This window comes from Seriola dumerili, unplaced genomic scaffold (assembly GCF_002260705.1).
Source record: "Seriola dumerili isolate Sdu_G_001 unplaced genomic scaffold, Sdu_1.0 BDQW01001191.1, whole genome shotgun sequence".
NCBI lineage: Eukaryota > Metazoa > Chordata > Actinopteri > Carangiformes > Carangidae > Seriola > Seriola dumerili.
In genome coordinates this window covers 711072-727360 of record NW_019175446.1, presented here as the reverse complement: position 1 = coordinate 727360, position 16289 = coordinate 711072, and the positions used below count along the sequence as shown (strand labels likewise).

The window sequence follows — 16289 nt, the reverse complement described above, 5'->3', positions numbered from 1 at the left end:
ATGCTGCCTGTTAAAGCTTAAACTGCCAAACATACGACGGGACCGGGGAAAAAACAAACTGTAAGGGCGGGGGGGGTGGCGGGTGCGGGGGGAGGAGGCGTGTGCACTGCGGTTCTCCAAGAGCCATGTTTTACACTGCGCTTGATGAGGGGTGAAGTTGTTAATCTGGGAAATAAAGCATGAGGCATCCACACTGCCACTGGAGATGTAGGCGCTGCCCTGTGGTGCAGAAGGAGCCATTTTTTTCATTTAAAACCTCCAACTATTAAGTGAATTGTTGAGAGGACATTTTGTTGAGATGTTGAGTGTTAGGGAAGGAGAAGGGGGGGGGAATGAAAGCAGACTTCTTCCTGGCTGTGTTGGCCGCCGCTGTGTTTCCTGTCCAACAACAGCAGAGTGTGGATGGTTGGCTGATTTGAACAATAAATATAGCGACTTGTAACTGATGTCACATCGCCCGTGTTTTGTCACCTGAGGAGAAAAGCAGCAATCAGGGTGTTTGGTTCGACTCCGGAGCAACGAGCTGGTGTGTGTGTGGGGTGGGGGGTGGGGGGTGGGGGGGCTTCAAGCGTTCAGGTTACTGCTCCAGCTGTTTGGAAAGCCTTTTGCAGAGATCTATGGATGTTGCCACATCATTAGGCAAAGTGAGACCTCTGTTACACTAACTGTTCCCAGCCCAACCACCCCACAATCCCCACCCCCCACCCCCAGAAACCCAGAGTACTCCCCAAATATAGCTTGTGAAAATGTTTAGGCTGGCAGGGTGAAACAATGCTGCAAAGAAGCCATTTGTCATTTCTGAGTTCAGATGATCTATCAAGCTTATGTTGAGCAGAACACCGCCACATGCAGTAAATCGATCCCCGCGCTCCGTTTGACGGTGATCTCTGACTGTCTCTGATGTAACAATAAAAAAAAATTAAATTTGAAAAAGCCGTGTTGCTCATACTTCTGCTCTTATTTCATGCAAGTTGAGTGAGTCAGAGTGAATTAAAAGGGGGATGACTGGCACGCAGTAGGAAATATCATGTTGCTGTTTCCGTGTTTAAATCGCCAGCGGTGTGCCAAGGATGTGGGGGGCGGGGGGGTGGGGGGGGGTGCGGAGGATAGGCAGTCCTGAGACCTGTAAGCACGCCAATCGCAGCTCTCAGCGGAGGTTGTTGGCTGAAGACCACAATATGTGCATCTGCTCAAAGTCACTCGTTTGTCATTAGTATGTGGTAAGAGATGTAAAAGTACCTTGGCATCCTGTAATATTGTTTGTTTACTGGTGATTTTTCAGATGTGAACAGACCATAAACAGACTCCCCCTCAAAAAAGCAGCCGTCTCTCTTCGATAAGTTTTAGAACAATTCATGACTGAAACAATGCACACGGATCCTTGTTTGCTCTCTGTGTTTGATATGTCATTAACAAATAATCAGGATCATGTCGGGCAATAACATCATTGTTTGTGTGTTCGTTTCTCTCCCGCAGCCAAGTACAGGTGTAGATATGTACAAGCATTTTGAGTATCTATGGGATATTTCGCCCGCGAGCGTTTAGACACCGTGATTGAGTGACAGCAGTGTGTTTGCTCGGGGCCTCGGAGCCTCCGTCTTTACTCCCCGAGGAGCTCAGAGACAGAAGGAGCTCGGCTTTTGTCTCCCCGCACATTAATCCTTGGCAGCTTCGGTCTCAAACCTGACGTATGTGCTCACACCTGTGTGTGTGTGTGTGTGTGTGTGTGTGTGTTGTGAGGGACGATTAGCGAGTTGTTTCCACTGCTCCGCCGCTCAGTGCATCAGCTCACACCTCTGTTCTGTTTGTTATGTTTGTCTTGTCAGGGATCCACGCAGGACCTCAAATAGTTTGGGAGCTGCACGGGTCAGTTCACTGACACCAAGACAGCTGGGCGCTTTTCTCTAACCTTTCTTTTTTTAAAACCCTTTAATACCTCAGGTGTGAAACCGCGCACAGTGAATGATGTATGTATAAATCACCACCCAAACCTTTAGAAAACAGTGGTGAATCTATCGCTGATTCTTTTCTTTAACCCTCTGAAGTCGATGGATGTTTCTGTGAATATGTTTGCGATAGTACAGAATCTGTAGACTCTGCACTTTCTTTTACAAATTCTTACGAGATCATACGTGACTCACAGCCTCTAAAATTTGGCTAAAGCAGAGTGACAGACAAACACTACAATTCATTTTAGGCTTTTATTATCCATGTATCTACTATCTTACTCATATATTGCGCAATTTCTATGACTCTGGAGACTTTGGTAAACCCGTTTCAAGCACCAAAACAATCCATCCACGGCAGTCAAAGTTTGTTTTCACAAGATATTTGAAGAATTTTTAAAAACTAGGCTTCAATTTTTCAGCATTTGGGCCAAAAGATCTGTTTACACAGTGAGGGGCCTCGTTATGGAGAGAGCTGAGATTGTTCTGAAGATTGTGCTATAAAACACTTGGGTATTATGTGATATGCACACACCCTTTTTAAAGGTGAATTTAGGAAATAATGTGGAAATGGAGAAAATGCCCTTTGACCTCAGAGGGTTGAAGTGTAAGTTAAAGTCAGGTTTTTGTGTTTTACCTGCAGTGGATTCAGATCAGCGCCCTCCCAGTTCAGAGAAGCAGCTGGGAAGCTGAGTGATGTGCTGCCGTGGACGGGGCCAGCTGCAAAAACGTTACGCTTTTCTTTTGAATATTTTCACCTCTTTATCTTGCCGTCGAACACTCCTTTACTTTGGAAAAACATTCTGAGGGGAATTCAAATTTAAGTTTGACTTTTACCAACGAAACAAATCGATGTAATCGCGTCCGGCCCGTGTCGTATCCTGTTACCTTTGCAAGCTCTCCGGTGAGAGATGGACTTGGTCATGTCCCTGTAGTAGCCCTCCTTGCAGTAGTGACAGTGGCGTCCCGCTGTGTTGTGACGGCAGTTGAGGCAGACCCCGCCACTCCTCCGGCCTGACAGCTTGTACAGCTCCATGTTGAAGCGACAGCGGCGGGCGTGCAGGTTACAGTGGCAGGCTGCGCAGAGACACACAGACAGACAGACACTGAATTATCACACCAGAACTCATTTGGCAAAGGACGTCTGAAGTGAATAAAACATTGACCGCTCAGACTTTAAGCAATCCCATGTGTCGCTGTAGTTATGTGAAAACCACGTAACTCCAGTTCACTCTAGTTGCATGGTTACACAGTCCCCCTGTCATCTGAGAGACTCGTGAAACCAAATGCAGTGTCATCAAGTCGGAAAAAAAAAAAAACAGCGGTGTTTTTCTTAGCTCCTGAAAATTGGACCTTTTGGAAACATGAGCCTGTTATCTGACAGTGATGAACTCGGCGCACAGTGTTTACAGACCTTCCAGTTTGCGGTTGTGGTTTGGAGCCAAATGCAGTCAGTTGAGATCCTGAGAAAATGCATTAACTTGAAAGAGGTAATGAAGTCTCAATCTTCCGCTATGAGTTTCATATTAAGACAACAGCTTATTGAAACAAATGGCGTAACTAGCTTGGCCCGCTTCGCTCTGGCCTGAGAATAATGGAGCCTCTAAAAGAAACGTCCCGGTTCAGGCTCTCTTTCACTTGGCCACCTGCTTGTGAATTTAACCTCTGAACCCTGGTGATGTCAGGCAGGAAAATGCTCTTCCGCTCTCCCACACATCTGAGAGACTGGCGTGTTCTGTGATTTATTGTCATTGCTATTTTCACTCGTTAATATTGACCTTGAAGTTCATATTCCTCACGCACTGATTTCAGGCTGTTGCCAAGTTGTCTCATATGGAAACGTTCAATATTGAGAAACAAAAAATGAACCACAAAGTCAACTCATTCTCATAATTATTTATCATATTTATTTTCATAGTGGATTTTTTGTTTTGTTTTAAAATGTTCATTTACAAGTGTTTTTATTTTATAATTTCACCCAGCTAGCAAGCTCAACAATTTCTACCAAATTTAGCTTTAGTTAGCTCCTATAACGTACGTAACAATACCAAAATGTAAAATATAACTGTGTGCAGCACTGCCATGGACTATCTGCTGTCAATAATCCCTGTAACATGATTGATCAGGACAGTTGAGGTTTCGTGTGCCGATACGTAATTACTGGCCGTGGATTTAGTGTTAGATTCTTCCAGGTCATGGTTGCTCATTGTTTCTACCAGCCTAGTTGCCTTATTACTTTGGCTAGGATGCAAGCTTGGGTTGTTACTTAGCATCGTAGTGAGAGAGAGAGAGAGAGAGAGAGAGAGCGTTAGCGGTGTTAGCTTGCTCCCGTTGTCACAGAGTCGTTTGAGGGACATCAGTCGAAACATTGCAGAGCTAACATTAGCTTCTGCTGTTATCTTCGATCTTACAGCAGCATCTCAGTTTGACTCTGTTGTTGTTGTTGTAGCTAACAGGAGCTAATTGGCTAAAGCATGCTAGCATAAGATGCGGGGGGGGGGCATGTGATTGGCTCAAAGGTTGAGGGGCGGGTTGACAAACACCGCTGTTAGCTAAGAAGACATGAAATAAAAAGTGATAAAATCAAATGAGAAGTAATTGAGTCCTTATAAAACTGCCATGAAAAAAAAATAATTTCCCTAATTTTTAGTCTAAATTTTAGTTTTCACTGATTGTTTAAGTTATTTATTCATTTTTACACAAATAATGTACTTATTTATTTCGTAATTGCTTATTCGTTTAATTAATATTGAGCACATTGGGGCTTCATAATCTCTACTGTCACCATCCTCATGTTACTGATGTTTTGTCTTTTATTTTGCTGAACCGAAGCACATACCATTCAGATGAGCAGCCCCTCACGTTCCTCTAATCTCTGCGCCGGTCTTAATGTTATTAGAGGGAGATGGAGCCGATAAGACTCGTCACATATGCTTCAAGTTCATCAGCGGTCTGAATCACGTACAAACCAACTCACACCTGCCATGAGGGACCAGAGCTGGCAGGTGGTTGGGATTCAGAAACACACTCCTTCTGAATGGGGGGCCCAGATATATACAACACACACACACACACACACACACACACACACACACACACACACACACACACACACACACACACACACACACACACAGAGGTGTTTGGCAGCTGTCACAGGCTTATCTCCCACACTTCCCTCCCAGGGCTGATTCAACACACACTACACCAAGCTTTGAAGAACTCTCTCTCTTTCTCACACACACACACACACACACACACACACACACACACACACACACACACCCTCACCCTCCTCCCTTTTCCCTCTCACTCTTTACTGCTTTCTTATCCCAGATGTTATCTCCACTTAAGGGAAGTGTGAGGGGGAAAATGCAGCGGGGCCTTTTTTCATGAATAGGAAGTGGAATGCTCTTCGTTGTATCTGGGTCGGATGCTGGTGCTGTTCTTTCATCTTCCAGAATATTCGGACGCAGACGCAGTTTATTATTACGCTGCATCCGTCTTACCTTTTTCGAAAAAAAAAACAACAAAACAAAACAAAAAAAACAAACAAAAGGTACAAATGTACCTTTCTTTTACGTGCGCGTGACGGCGTCATGAGACTAATAAACGCTATCTGCCCAGCTGTCCTCAGGTCCTTCTAATGAACGCTGTGCTATCTCATCCACACATCCTCGCTCTGCTCACACAGTTGTCCGGCAGTGACAATAGCGCGAGCGCCGATAAGCCGCGTTAAGAGCAACAGGCTGCCAGCATCTGTCACATGCCAAATAACCGAGTGTGCACGTACCATGTTAAAAGTCTTAGGGAGGGGGAGGGGGGGAGCACAGGTAAACCGCTCAGTCACAAAAACACAGTGTTCCCAACCATGATCTCACGTGGACACCATCACTCGTGATCCAAATGTGGTCATTTTGATTTTAAACACGGTTAACTCTATAACAGTAGATGTTGGTGCAGTATTTTTTTTTCATACAGCTCAACATTCATTGTTTAGTTTGGATTGCATTTTGTTGTTTTTTTTTGTTAGTTTGCATTTGTACCATTAGTGCCAGACATTTTCAACCATTTATCAGTTATTTAAGGAAACTATTTGAGTCATTATTCAAGCTAACTACAGTATTTTAACCATTTAAGTTACTTTATTCAACTATTTCAACCATTTATCCATTACTTTTAGCTTTTTAACTTCACTGCTCACTTGCTAACTCATCCTTACACTCTCATCTGCAGCCACATGGATCAGATGTTACAGCTGACTCTGTGGATGTATAGTTAAATCAGATTTCTTTACAATCTTTCCACACACCCTCTGGCAACTGTAAAAGTACCCCAGCTTTGAAATCACATGCTGGCTCGTTTGTCTTATACTTGTGTAATAACAATCAAAAACTATAATGGTATTATTAAAGTACCAAAAAATAAATGTGTAACATTTTCATATAAAGAAATGACAACTGATCACACAATAGTAAGTAAATCAAATTTTTGTGTGTGTTTTTTTCTTTGCAGCAGTTGCTTGTTTAGAATAAACAGAAGAAGGAGGAAATGAACACACAAAGAAAAGTTTGGAAGGAGAAAAACCAAAACGTAAGAAACAGAAAATCAAAAAGATATGGTTGTTACACAGTTTGAATACTATTAAAAAAGAAAAAAAAAAGAAAAATGCATATAAAGGAATAGTTGTTGCTGCTGACTGTGATTTTACTCTGGACATCCAGAGCAGCAAGATGTCTTTTTCTGAGTCTGCTTTCATTTGGTTTCAAGGGCCTACTTAGAGCTATGCTATTCCAATCTATTTATGTTCAAGTGCCATCTATCAGGCTTAGTGAAGGAAGCGCTCGTGGTGGGTGTGCATATTGGATGGAAATTACGCATCCCACAGCTCGGCGGAGGCGGGTTTTTTTTCGCTCCGTCTGCAGAGGAGGGCACACTTCAGAAACAATCAAACATCTGTACACGACAATCTAATGAAATTTGGTTATGGATGTTTTTGAAGGACGCGGGAGTTTACCAGCCCTGCCAACAGGTGTCTGATGTTTAACCATACAACACGTGCGTATGAGAAAGAGAGAGAGAGAGAGACTCGGGGCACGTTGTGAGCGTGATCTGCACCGAAAAGAATGCACCGCTTCCCCGGGGACGTGGAGAAAGATGGAATTCCAGCACAATTGTTGTGTTTATCCAGGACCAATTACTCTCTCGCTGTGCGTAATCCTCGTGCCGTCACTCCTGTCGTGAGCCGATGACGTGCGCCAAATCAAACAGGGGTTCGCGTCTCATCGCGGCCCGAGATCTGAGGAGAAGACGACACTCAACGGATCACAGAGGCGTATCTTCGTGACAACAGTTGGTTTAGTGGTTGGGATATCTCCCCGAGACGCGCACACATGCCGACACTAGCTGTACTTGTTGTGAATGTCTTCGTTGGATGACAGTATTTTGTTTTTCAGTGCGTGTTGGCTGCATATCTTTGGCCTCTCTCTCTCTCTCTCTCTCTCTCACACACACACAAGCACAAGCTGTTGAAGTTACATACTTGATTCCAAGGTCTCACTGCAAAGCATATAGAGATTATACAATGCTTGCATAACACCTGTGTTGCATATGTGGGTGATGCTTCACAAGTGTCACAAGAGTTCATTAATATACATGAAGTGCCTATGGGCTTTTTGCTGTTTAAAAAAAACATAGGTATCACTTTGAGATTACAGCTGCAGGTTCCATCTGAAATGGGGCTGACTTCGTCTGTAATAAGGGATTTTCCTCCCACATCTTTCACTGCTTTATCCTGGTGGTGGTGTGCTCTTGCTTCAACATAATAATCATTACCCCAGCTGGTAATGATTTGACGGGACATTAAAAGTTGTCCCGGCTTCTTCTCTAACATCAGTTTTGATTGTTAGATGGATCCTACGCCGGGATTTATTACAGTCTCCAGCATTTTATCATCTTTTTTTAAAACCGCGCACAGAAGTATTAGTTATGGACGTACACGCTTCTTCCCAGGATTGTGTTGTATTTCTTTTTTCCAACCATTTTACATTTCAAAAAGAGCAGAGAAACATAATTTTTCTAAGTGTTTCATCATTTTAAAACAAATTTAAAACACATTTAATTTTTACCCCAATTTTCTCACATTTTCCCTGCAGATCTTTCCCCCCATTATAGGAATCCAGTAGTACACACCTTGACTATATCGAGTAATTACACTGTGATTCCTGTTGTTACCAAAACAAGATTGTCGTGAAGCTTCGACGGATGAAGTCATGGCTTCATCTTTCTCTTGAAGCTCGGACGCTGTGTTCCTTTGCTGCTAATAAGGCAATGAATAAGTCTGCGATTATGCTTTAGTCTCTGGAAGTAGTTACTTTGCAATGATTATAAAGACATAACCTTAAGAGTCGCTGATCACATCATGTTGCATCAAAATATATGGCACAAATATATCATTATAATAGTGGAAGGCTGGAACTGAACCATGAGTGATTTCTGCTGTGACGGTTCAATAAATCATTGTCATAAATACGATTTTATAGAGGAGGGTATCGGCTGCCATGGCTCTGAAAGAGTGCACTGAGACTAATCTTTATAGGAGCCAGTACTCTAACAAACATTCTGTCGCACAGCATTCGTGGACTTTCTCTGATGAAGCACATTTGACTCGGTAATGCACAAACATAATAAAAAAAAAAAAGAAAGTGCCACGATCCGTCACCCTCAGCTGCTTCCAGGCCCACCTCCACCAGACGCACGTTTCCCATAATAAAAATTTCAATCACACATCACTGCAGCAGCTGCGATTTTGATGAGGGCAAGGACAACAACAAAAGACTTCTGCAACAAGCTCTCCAGATGATGAATCCTTTTTACAATTTTTCCAGGCTGCTTTTGATGATTTCACTGGAGGCAAAAAATGTAAACAGTGAAAAGAAAAACAATTGGAGCCGTTACAGGGAGATTTTTATCTCGCACAGAACCAAGCAGGTTTGCGCAATGACCTCTGAGGACGGCTCCATCAATAGCAACCCCAGTAACCTTGGTGTCACATAAACAAATCAAAACAGTGTGCCAATACCAGAATGATTTAAAGATTTTTCCTCTTTGATCACGTCAGAGAAGAAACGGCGTGGCCGAGACAACCGAGTTGGAACATGAGGAGTTAGTGCAGCCTTCGTCATGTGGCTTTAATGAGACACATATTAGAGGCAGGAGGATGTCTGCGAAATGGGAATGGGCTTTGCTGCACCTGTCTCCGTGCTGAGCGGAGCTGCCGCCAGAGCTTTGTGCACAGAGACATTTATACAAAGTTATTCCATCAATTTACCTCGTGTTTCTTCTGTTGTCCCTCGAGAACAGCAACAGGCCAACAACGAGCGGACCGAAGACAACTCCAAATAACAGTTCCTCTTCTCTGTTTGAAGGTAGTCATGAGAATCGGCTGCTACAGTGTTGGGTTGGAATGAAAACTTGGAAGCCCGTGGTGGCGTGCGGCTGAGATGGTTGTCTGTTCATGCTTAAGGAAAAACTGGCCAAGGTTCACAGATAAGAGTTTGTTTTTTTGTTTTGTTTTTTACCAGGTACAAGAACAGAAGCAACATGCGTGTTTCTACAAGTAGAAAACGTGTCAGGTAGTAGTTGTGAAGCTACAGTAAACTGTTAAACTCAACAGCCGTATCGTTCAGCGAATAACAAGTGACGCTCGAAGTCAGTCTGCAAGGTGCGATACGAGGTGCAGTTCCGTTAATGTCCACTAGATGGTGCCTTCAAGATAGACAGAATGTCAGTGAACTGATGGCAGTGATGCTACAAATTATTATTAAGTAAAGAAGAAATAGAAAATAACATTTAAATTTCTTTCTTTTTGGTAATTACAAGTTTGACCAAATACCAAAGAAATATATGTATAAATGACTTTTGAAATGTTGGTTGGAAAGTGACGCTGACAGGCGACACCACATTCATTTTTACAGTCTGTGACAGCGAAGCAAAGCGAAGCTGACGAGGATTCATTCAGAGCTGATGTGGAGGGCAGAGGCTAACGGAGCAGTTGAGCTGCATCTGCCTGGTTGTATTGGGACAGATGCTATCGGTCTAATGATGCCATCATGGTCAATTTGGCAGCAGCACCTCTGTTCCCTGTGGGGAGTTGTGTCTGCTCTGCTGCCATAACAGCGCACACAGAGACATAATGACCCATCACTCAGCTCACCTTTCACCTCTGAGTAGCTGCCAAACCGCACAAGAGTGCACTTTGTGCCCTGAGACCAGATAAGAGATGAAAAGGTTTGAGCTGAGCTAATGAATTGAGTTATCCTCATGATGAAAGGCTATCTGAAGCCATCTCCCTCTTCCACTTCCACCAGGCCCGAGCACGTTCTCATGTCTGTGTAAAAAACCTGCCGCTCTCTGTGATTGTCCACTTTTAGCCTTTAGTGCAGGTATAAAATGATCTTATCCTCGTTGAGCCGTGAGTCCGAAAACATAAAAGATCAGAAAAACTCTTTATCGCAACATCGGTGAGAGGAAATGAAAGTTTTCTGTAGATTTACTTGACTCTATTTCCCTTATTTGAAGAATGTATTTATCCATTAATTCAAGGAAAGAGTTCCCAATTTGTGTGCAAAGATTTCCACTGAAACCTTCTGTGTGTTCTTTTAAAACCCAGACCTATAACAAGGATACGGCGGCTCCAGCACGAAATAAAATATAGATGAAATATACTCCAAGGACACGTTGTACTATTGCACCACATATTGGTTTTAGTGACACAACCAAAGTTCAAGCTCTTGTACTTTCTCTCACTGAATCACCCCCGCTTCCTTAAAAGACACTGAATACATATGGCTCAAAACGCAGCATCTGTAGTAGAGTTTGACCCTTGACCTCCGAAGAATTCGCCTGTGGGTGTTTAAGAATAATTAACATTTTGGTTGGAAACATCCCCTTTAAATGTTTTTACTGCAGAGAATATGGCATTACGAATGTTTCCAAGGCCACGCGGCTCATATTCCTTATTTCATTTTGCTAAGGTCTACCAAGGTGGTCTTCATGCCACCGGCCCCTGCAGTGTGGCTGCAGAATATTCTGCTGAATACAACCCGTTTGCTCGCTCTAACGCTGGTTGATTAATAGCTGCAGTGTGTGTTTGTGTCTGTACGTGCTTTCCACCTGACACTGTGCCTCTCCTCTCTCTGCAGACTGTCTCTCTAACTGTGGGAATAAGCCTCTCCGCCTGACTCGCATGCCTTGTCTCACCATGCAGCGTGCGGTGATGTCATGGGAGGCGTTCCCTTTCTTTTTACGAGCGCAGCTCTGTGATCTCTGGTGGAGATCAATTAGCTGAGCAATCAGCCCGCCCCGTACTTTTGTGTGAGTAACTGCTCATAAACCCGTCCGGTTGCCTGGCGAACGGGGAATGCACTGCCTCAACATAAACAGCCACCCAAGTCAGCCTGGCCCTGGTAGCACTCCAGGCTCAGTACACTGTATTTCATTAGGTAATGCGATGTGACATCAGCTCACGCAATGCACCATTAACTAATGTAATTTAAGATTAGCTGGTAATAATGTGTGTGGGTCGTGGCAATGAACTGTTAGTGGTGACTCTGACAAAAACAGTAGTTCTTTCTAACAGGCTTCGAATGGCGCCAGCTTGATCTACGTAGCGCGTGAGGGCTTAATACCCCGAGCTGTCATACGTGTTCACTCTGAAAACAACACTGTATTTGCATATATGTTGCTTGGGCCTTCACTATGTGTGCAGGAGGTACAGTGAAACTTGCCGTTATACCGTATGTGTGCATGTGAGTCGTGTTTGATCTGAACCATGAGCCCTTTCATACAAAGAAAAAAAAAAAAAAAAGACTTGACGTTTTCTAACGGCAACATTTTGTAATTGTGTAATCAATAATGACCAAAGTTATTCACCCGCTTCTCTAAACAGCCGCTGCTAGGCGGCGCCAACGATAACACACCCTCTCTTATGAATAATAATGCATAATGGCCAGCATATCGCAGCCCATTTATCCTCTTGTTGCAGAGTTGGAAGCCGTCCAGGGGAGGTGGGAGTGGGCGTGCTGCTCGTTCAGTTTGTTGGAACGTATGCCGTGTAATTGCAACAGTCTCGCCTGGGATCTTTGTTGCGTGTCACTCGTTTTCTATCAGCCATTTGTCTTGACTTTCTATACTGTAAACTTGTTAATGAAAGCAGCAGTGCCAATGAAAGAATGGGCAGAATGAAAGACACAAAGACGAAGGGGGAAATTAGAGCATGTATTTTAGTTTTGGCTATTATCTTTTTTCTTTTCTTTTTTTTATTCAGCTTTTCCTCAGATGTCCAGGGCTGTTCTCAGGGCCTCTCTTACACCTGCTCCTCCCCACATCAGAGGTCATGTGTTTAAAATATAACGTTGAGCCAAATCTAGAAGTGAGTCACTTTATCAAATGTGAGGTTTGCTTCCTGAGCGACCACTGGAGGAAACAAGACTGGACTTAAAATGACAAATCAAAGCGTAAAACTAATGGACTGGTGGAGGAATATCCTGCTGTCACCGGTTGGCTGGAGCTTGCGGTGTTGACTGGGGAATACTTCCTTTTTCCTGTTTGTGTGTGCTTGTGTGTGTGTGTTTGTGTGGTGATGAACAATATATGTATGCGTTAAAAATGCCGCCTTAATGCTAAAATATTCTCTTGAGTAATAATCTCATAAAAGCTTATTAATTTCTGATGTATGTGTGTGTTTGTGTTTGATGCCTTGTATATTTTCATTCATGAGCTGGAGTTGGTCTCACAGTGTAGGTGTGGAAACAGGCTGACAGGAGTGCTGCTCCTTTCCTTCCTCAGCTATATTTCCTCAAGTTTAAGGGAGGGGTGATGAAAAGGTCCACGGTCATTGAGCTCGATAAGCAAATTCTGTTCCCTCCGTTTCTAAAGGACGTTTTTACTGTACCATATTTGGATAGGTGCACTGATCTGATACAAACATGTTTTAAAGAGGTTGTTCCCAACCCCTTTTTTTTTTTCAGATGTACCCCCAAAGTCTTATCAGTTGTCTCAATTTTATCTGAGGGAGGTTCCAGTGTAAAACTTTGAAAACTTTAGCGCACCATTTGAACTGTTTGATTCAGCTATCAATTTAAAGTGACCAGATTTCTGAAATAAAAACTGGGAACGTTTCCAGTTTGGAAAGATTGTAATAAACAACTGTGAAGATCGACTGATAAAATGACGGCTCCCTACCTTTGAAGCAGTCCAGAAGTTTGTTTTTGTTAGTTTACTGCTCTTTTCTTCTCGTTCTCTACTCTTTTGGCCAAAACAAGCTAAACTCCTGTCCCCAGAAAACAGGGACATTCGGTCACCCTATATCAATTTCCAACCATTTATCCACTACTTTTAATTATTATACTACTTTTAAACTGTTAATCCATTACATTTAACTAGCTAACAACAGCAGATATCCGTTACTTTACGCTAACTACGCCAACTGTCTCTTATTTTCTTTTAGCTAATTATTTAGTTTACAGTTTATCTATTACATCTCGCTAACATTTCATCTGTTCTCTTAGCTAACACTTTCAAGGATTTACTTAGGTAACCATTTCATGTTTTCTTAGCTAACTACGTATTTCAGCCGTTAATTTAGCTAACCCTTTCAACTGTTCAATAAGCTATTAACTATTCCAGTTGTGTATTCATTACTTTTTAGCTCTCCAATTTAACAATTTAAAATTACTTACACTTTGCTGTTTCAAAATTTATCCTATTTTAGTAATTTCTCCATCACAATTAGCTTTGAACTGCATTAATGTTTTAATGTATCTTCATGATGTACAATCTCAACTACCCTTTTCTTTATGTAAATAAATACATTCTCATTTATCTAAAGAAGGAAGTCACTGTACAAAATATTCTATTGTCTTAGAAACCTCCTCTACAGATATCAGTACCGAGATCCTCAAACATCAGCTCAACATTTACAGGTCAGGCTGGACATTAACAAACCCTCATGCTAACTCGTGCTAAAATGGGATTCAGGAGTTTGTTTTGGTTTTTTTTATACGAGCTTACTCAGCAGGACAAAGGAGTTTAGTTGGCGGAAAGGATACTACTACAGATATAGCATAACATTTGTGAGTACAACGGTCTTTAGTAGCACTGTATTATTTTTGTTCCTATTCTACTCTTTGAACCAGATTGTCTAAATTACTATGTATTTCTTACTCCTTCTGTCTTATGAGTAGATTTTTGGATAATTGGGATTTTGGTTTGAATGTTGATACAATAGGGAGACATCTGAAAATCACCTACTTATCCGAACTGTAATCACCAACTTGAGGCTGACCTGAATAGTTTTCCCAGTTGGCAGCTTGTATTTACAGTAAACCTGACATTACATAAATGCAGCCTAATTGTGCTTGTGGCCAGGAGGGACGTTCTCCAGACTAAACCTGTACTAAACATCTAAACAGGGCCAGGTTGCTGCGGGACTGTGCTGGCCTGCGTTAGGCCGAGGTCCAAATCTTCCCCACAGAGCGGGGAGGTTATTTTAACACTCTGGCACGCGGCTCCTCCACTGTGTTTCCCCGTGCGGAGGGAATAAGGGAGACGCAGGCGAGAAGCCACTAGACTGTAAATCATAAAGCTGAGGTATCCATCGTTCTTTTGGCGTGTTTATTGTGCTTTTTACACTTTTCTCAAAGGGTCCGTTTATAACCAGCTACATCCCCCTGTCAAAAAATATCTCTCCCATGTGTGTTTTCGTTTGTATCAAAACATTTAAGCCTATGGTTAAATGACCAAAGATTCATTTTAAGTGCAGTTGTTTTCCAGTTTTTATTGAGTTCTTGCAGACGTTCTCTGAGTCCCTACATTACAATGTGGTGCGCTCTCGACACAAGTCAAAGCAGGTGTTCAACTCATAAAATGACTTAATGAAGGAAATCTAAAAGAACACCACCTACAGGAAAAAGGGAACCGACTGAACACTATGGTCACATTCTCTCCGGATGGGAGGGAAAAAGTTGGGGAATTAATTGTTTTTATGGAAACGCTGAGGGGGTCATTGTGAGGCTTTTCTTACTAATGCGTTCATTTTTATCCCAAAGTTTGCTCTGGTTGCTAGGTGGCTTCCAGGACATGGTATTGAGCTGAAGAGGAAAAGGCTTGGTTCTTCCTGAAGCATGGCAACCGCCGGCAATCTCAGCAGGAACCCGGTGAACTTAGACCACGGTAGGAATGAGTAAAACAAATCCCCCCGATTAATTAGGACATCCAGTATGAGGAACCTCTGTCAGTCAAATTCATGTGACTCAACTCCGCAGCGTATCTGCTTCAAGTAATGTTAAAGTTACTTATCAATAACTACTTTAAGAAAAGGAACCCAGGTGAAATCTATTCTACTTTTATTCTATCTCTCTCATATTTGCCAATTTAACAGAAATGCAATACTACATTTCTGAAGAACACTTTTAAAGTTTAATCCTCAAGATTTTCATGAAATCAAACCCTGTGTTTATTCTATTTATGGTCTGCATTTATTCTACAATAACCATTTGCATTTAGTAATTACCTCCCCTCTAAAGTATTTTTTATTGTTAGTGGTGGAGTCCGTCATTCCTGTGCTGGCATCAAATTGTCTTCGCACGCCGGAGCGATTCACAGGAAACATCGCAGCATGTGACCCAGTGGTTTTGTCTCAGCCTCATTGTTTTCTGCTCATTCTCCTACAGCTGTATCGAAGCTACGTTAAGTCGTGCTCCGAATGAAAACCAAATATTTCCTAATTGCATTTAACTGGCAAAACACAGGATGGTTTTTATTGTGAAGCACTCATAGGAAACATGATGTATTTTGTAATTCGCAGCCACGGAGTAATGGATTAAGCGGGAGTTGCCACAGTGAGCCGTCGGATGAAGAGTTGCAGGCAACAGGTTGCAACTGCTGAGCAAGGAAGCCAACTCCTGCTGCTCCCGTTTGATTGGTCGCACTGCCAACAGGTACTCCACCTTCTCTTCTCTTGCATATCTGACAAATTAGCTGCTTAAACGAGCGTTTTTCCTGCAGCATTAAACCACACTTACTGTTACCACTAGCGTCACCAAATCAATCAGGATATAAAAGGTTATCCTTTAAAAGTCACAGAACACAATGTTTGTAGTATGGATATTCGTCAAATGAAATCCCAGCCACCTCCGTATCTGTTGCTGCCCAGTGAGACACATTCAGTGTTTTCAGATCTGTTCTTGTCACTCCTGAACATAAAAAGCTGCTGTAACAGAGCCCAGGCACTCCAGGCTTGTTGTACATCGCACTGTAATCTAACATGGTCTTTGGGCTCGC

At 42.6% G+C, this 16289-nt stretch overlaps 1 protein-coding gene across 1 annotated transcript in view; it reads right to left on the bottom strand.

The window, feature by feature from the left end:
* LOC111238058 (netrin-1-like) overlaps positions 1–16289 on the bottom strand; it is a 45811-nt gene that overhangs the window by 18092 nt on the left and 11430 nt on the right. Inside the window, exon 3 of the mRNA XM_022767451.1 lies at positions 2835–3023. Within this exon, the coding sequence (XP_022623172.1) occupies positions 2835–3023 (189 nt within the window). The remainder of the gene's footprint in view (positions 1–2834; positions 3024–16289) is intronic.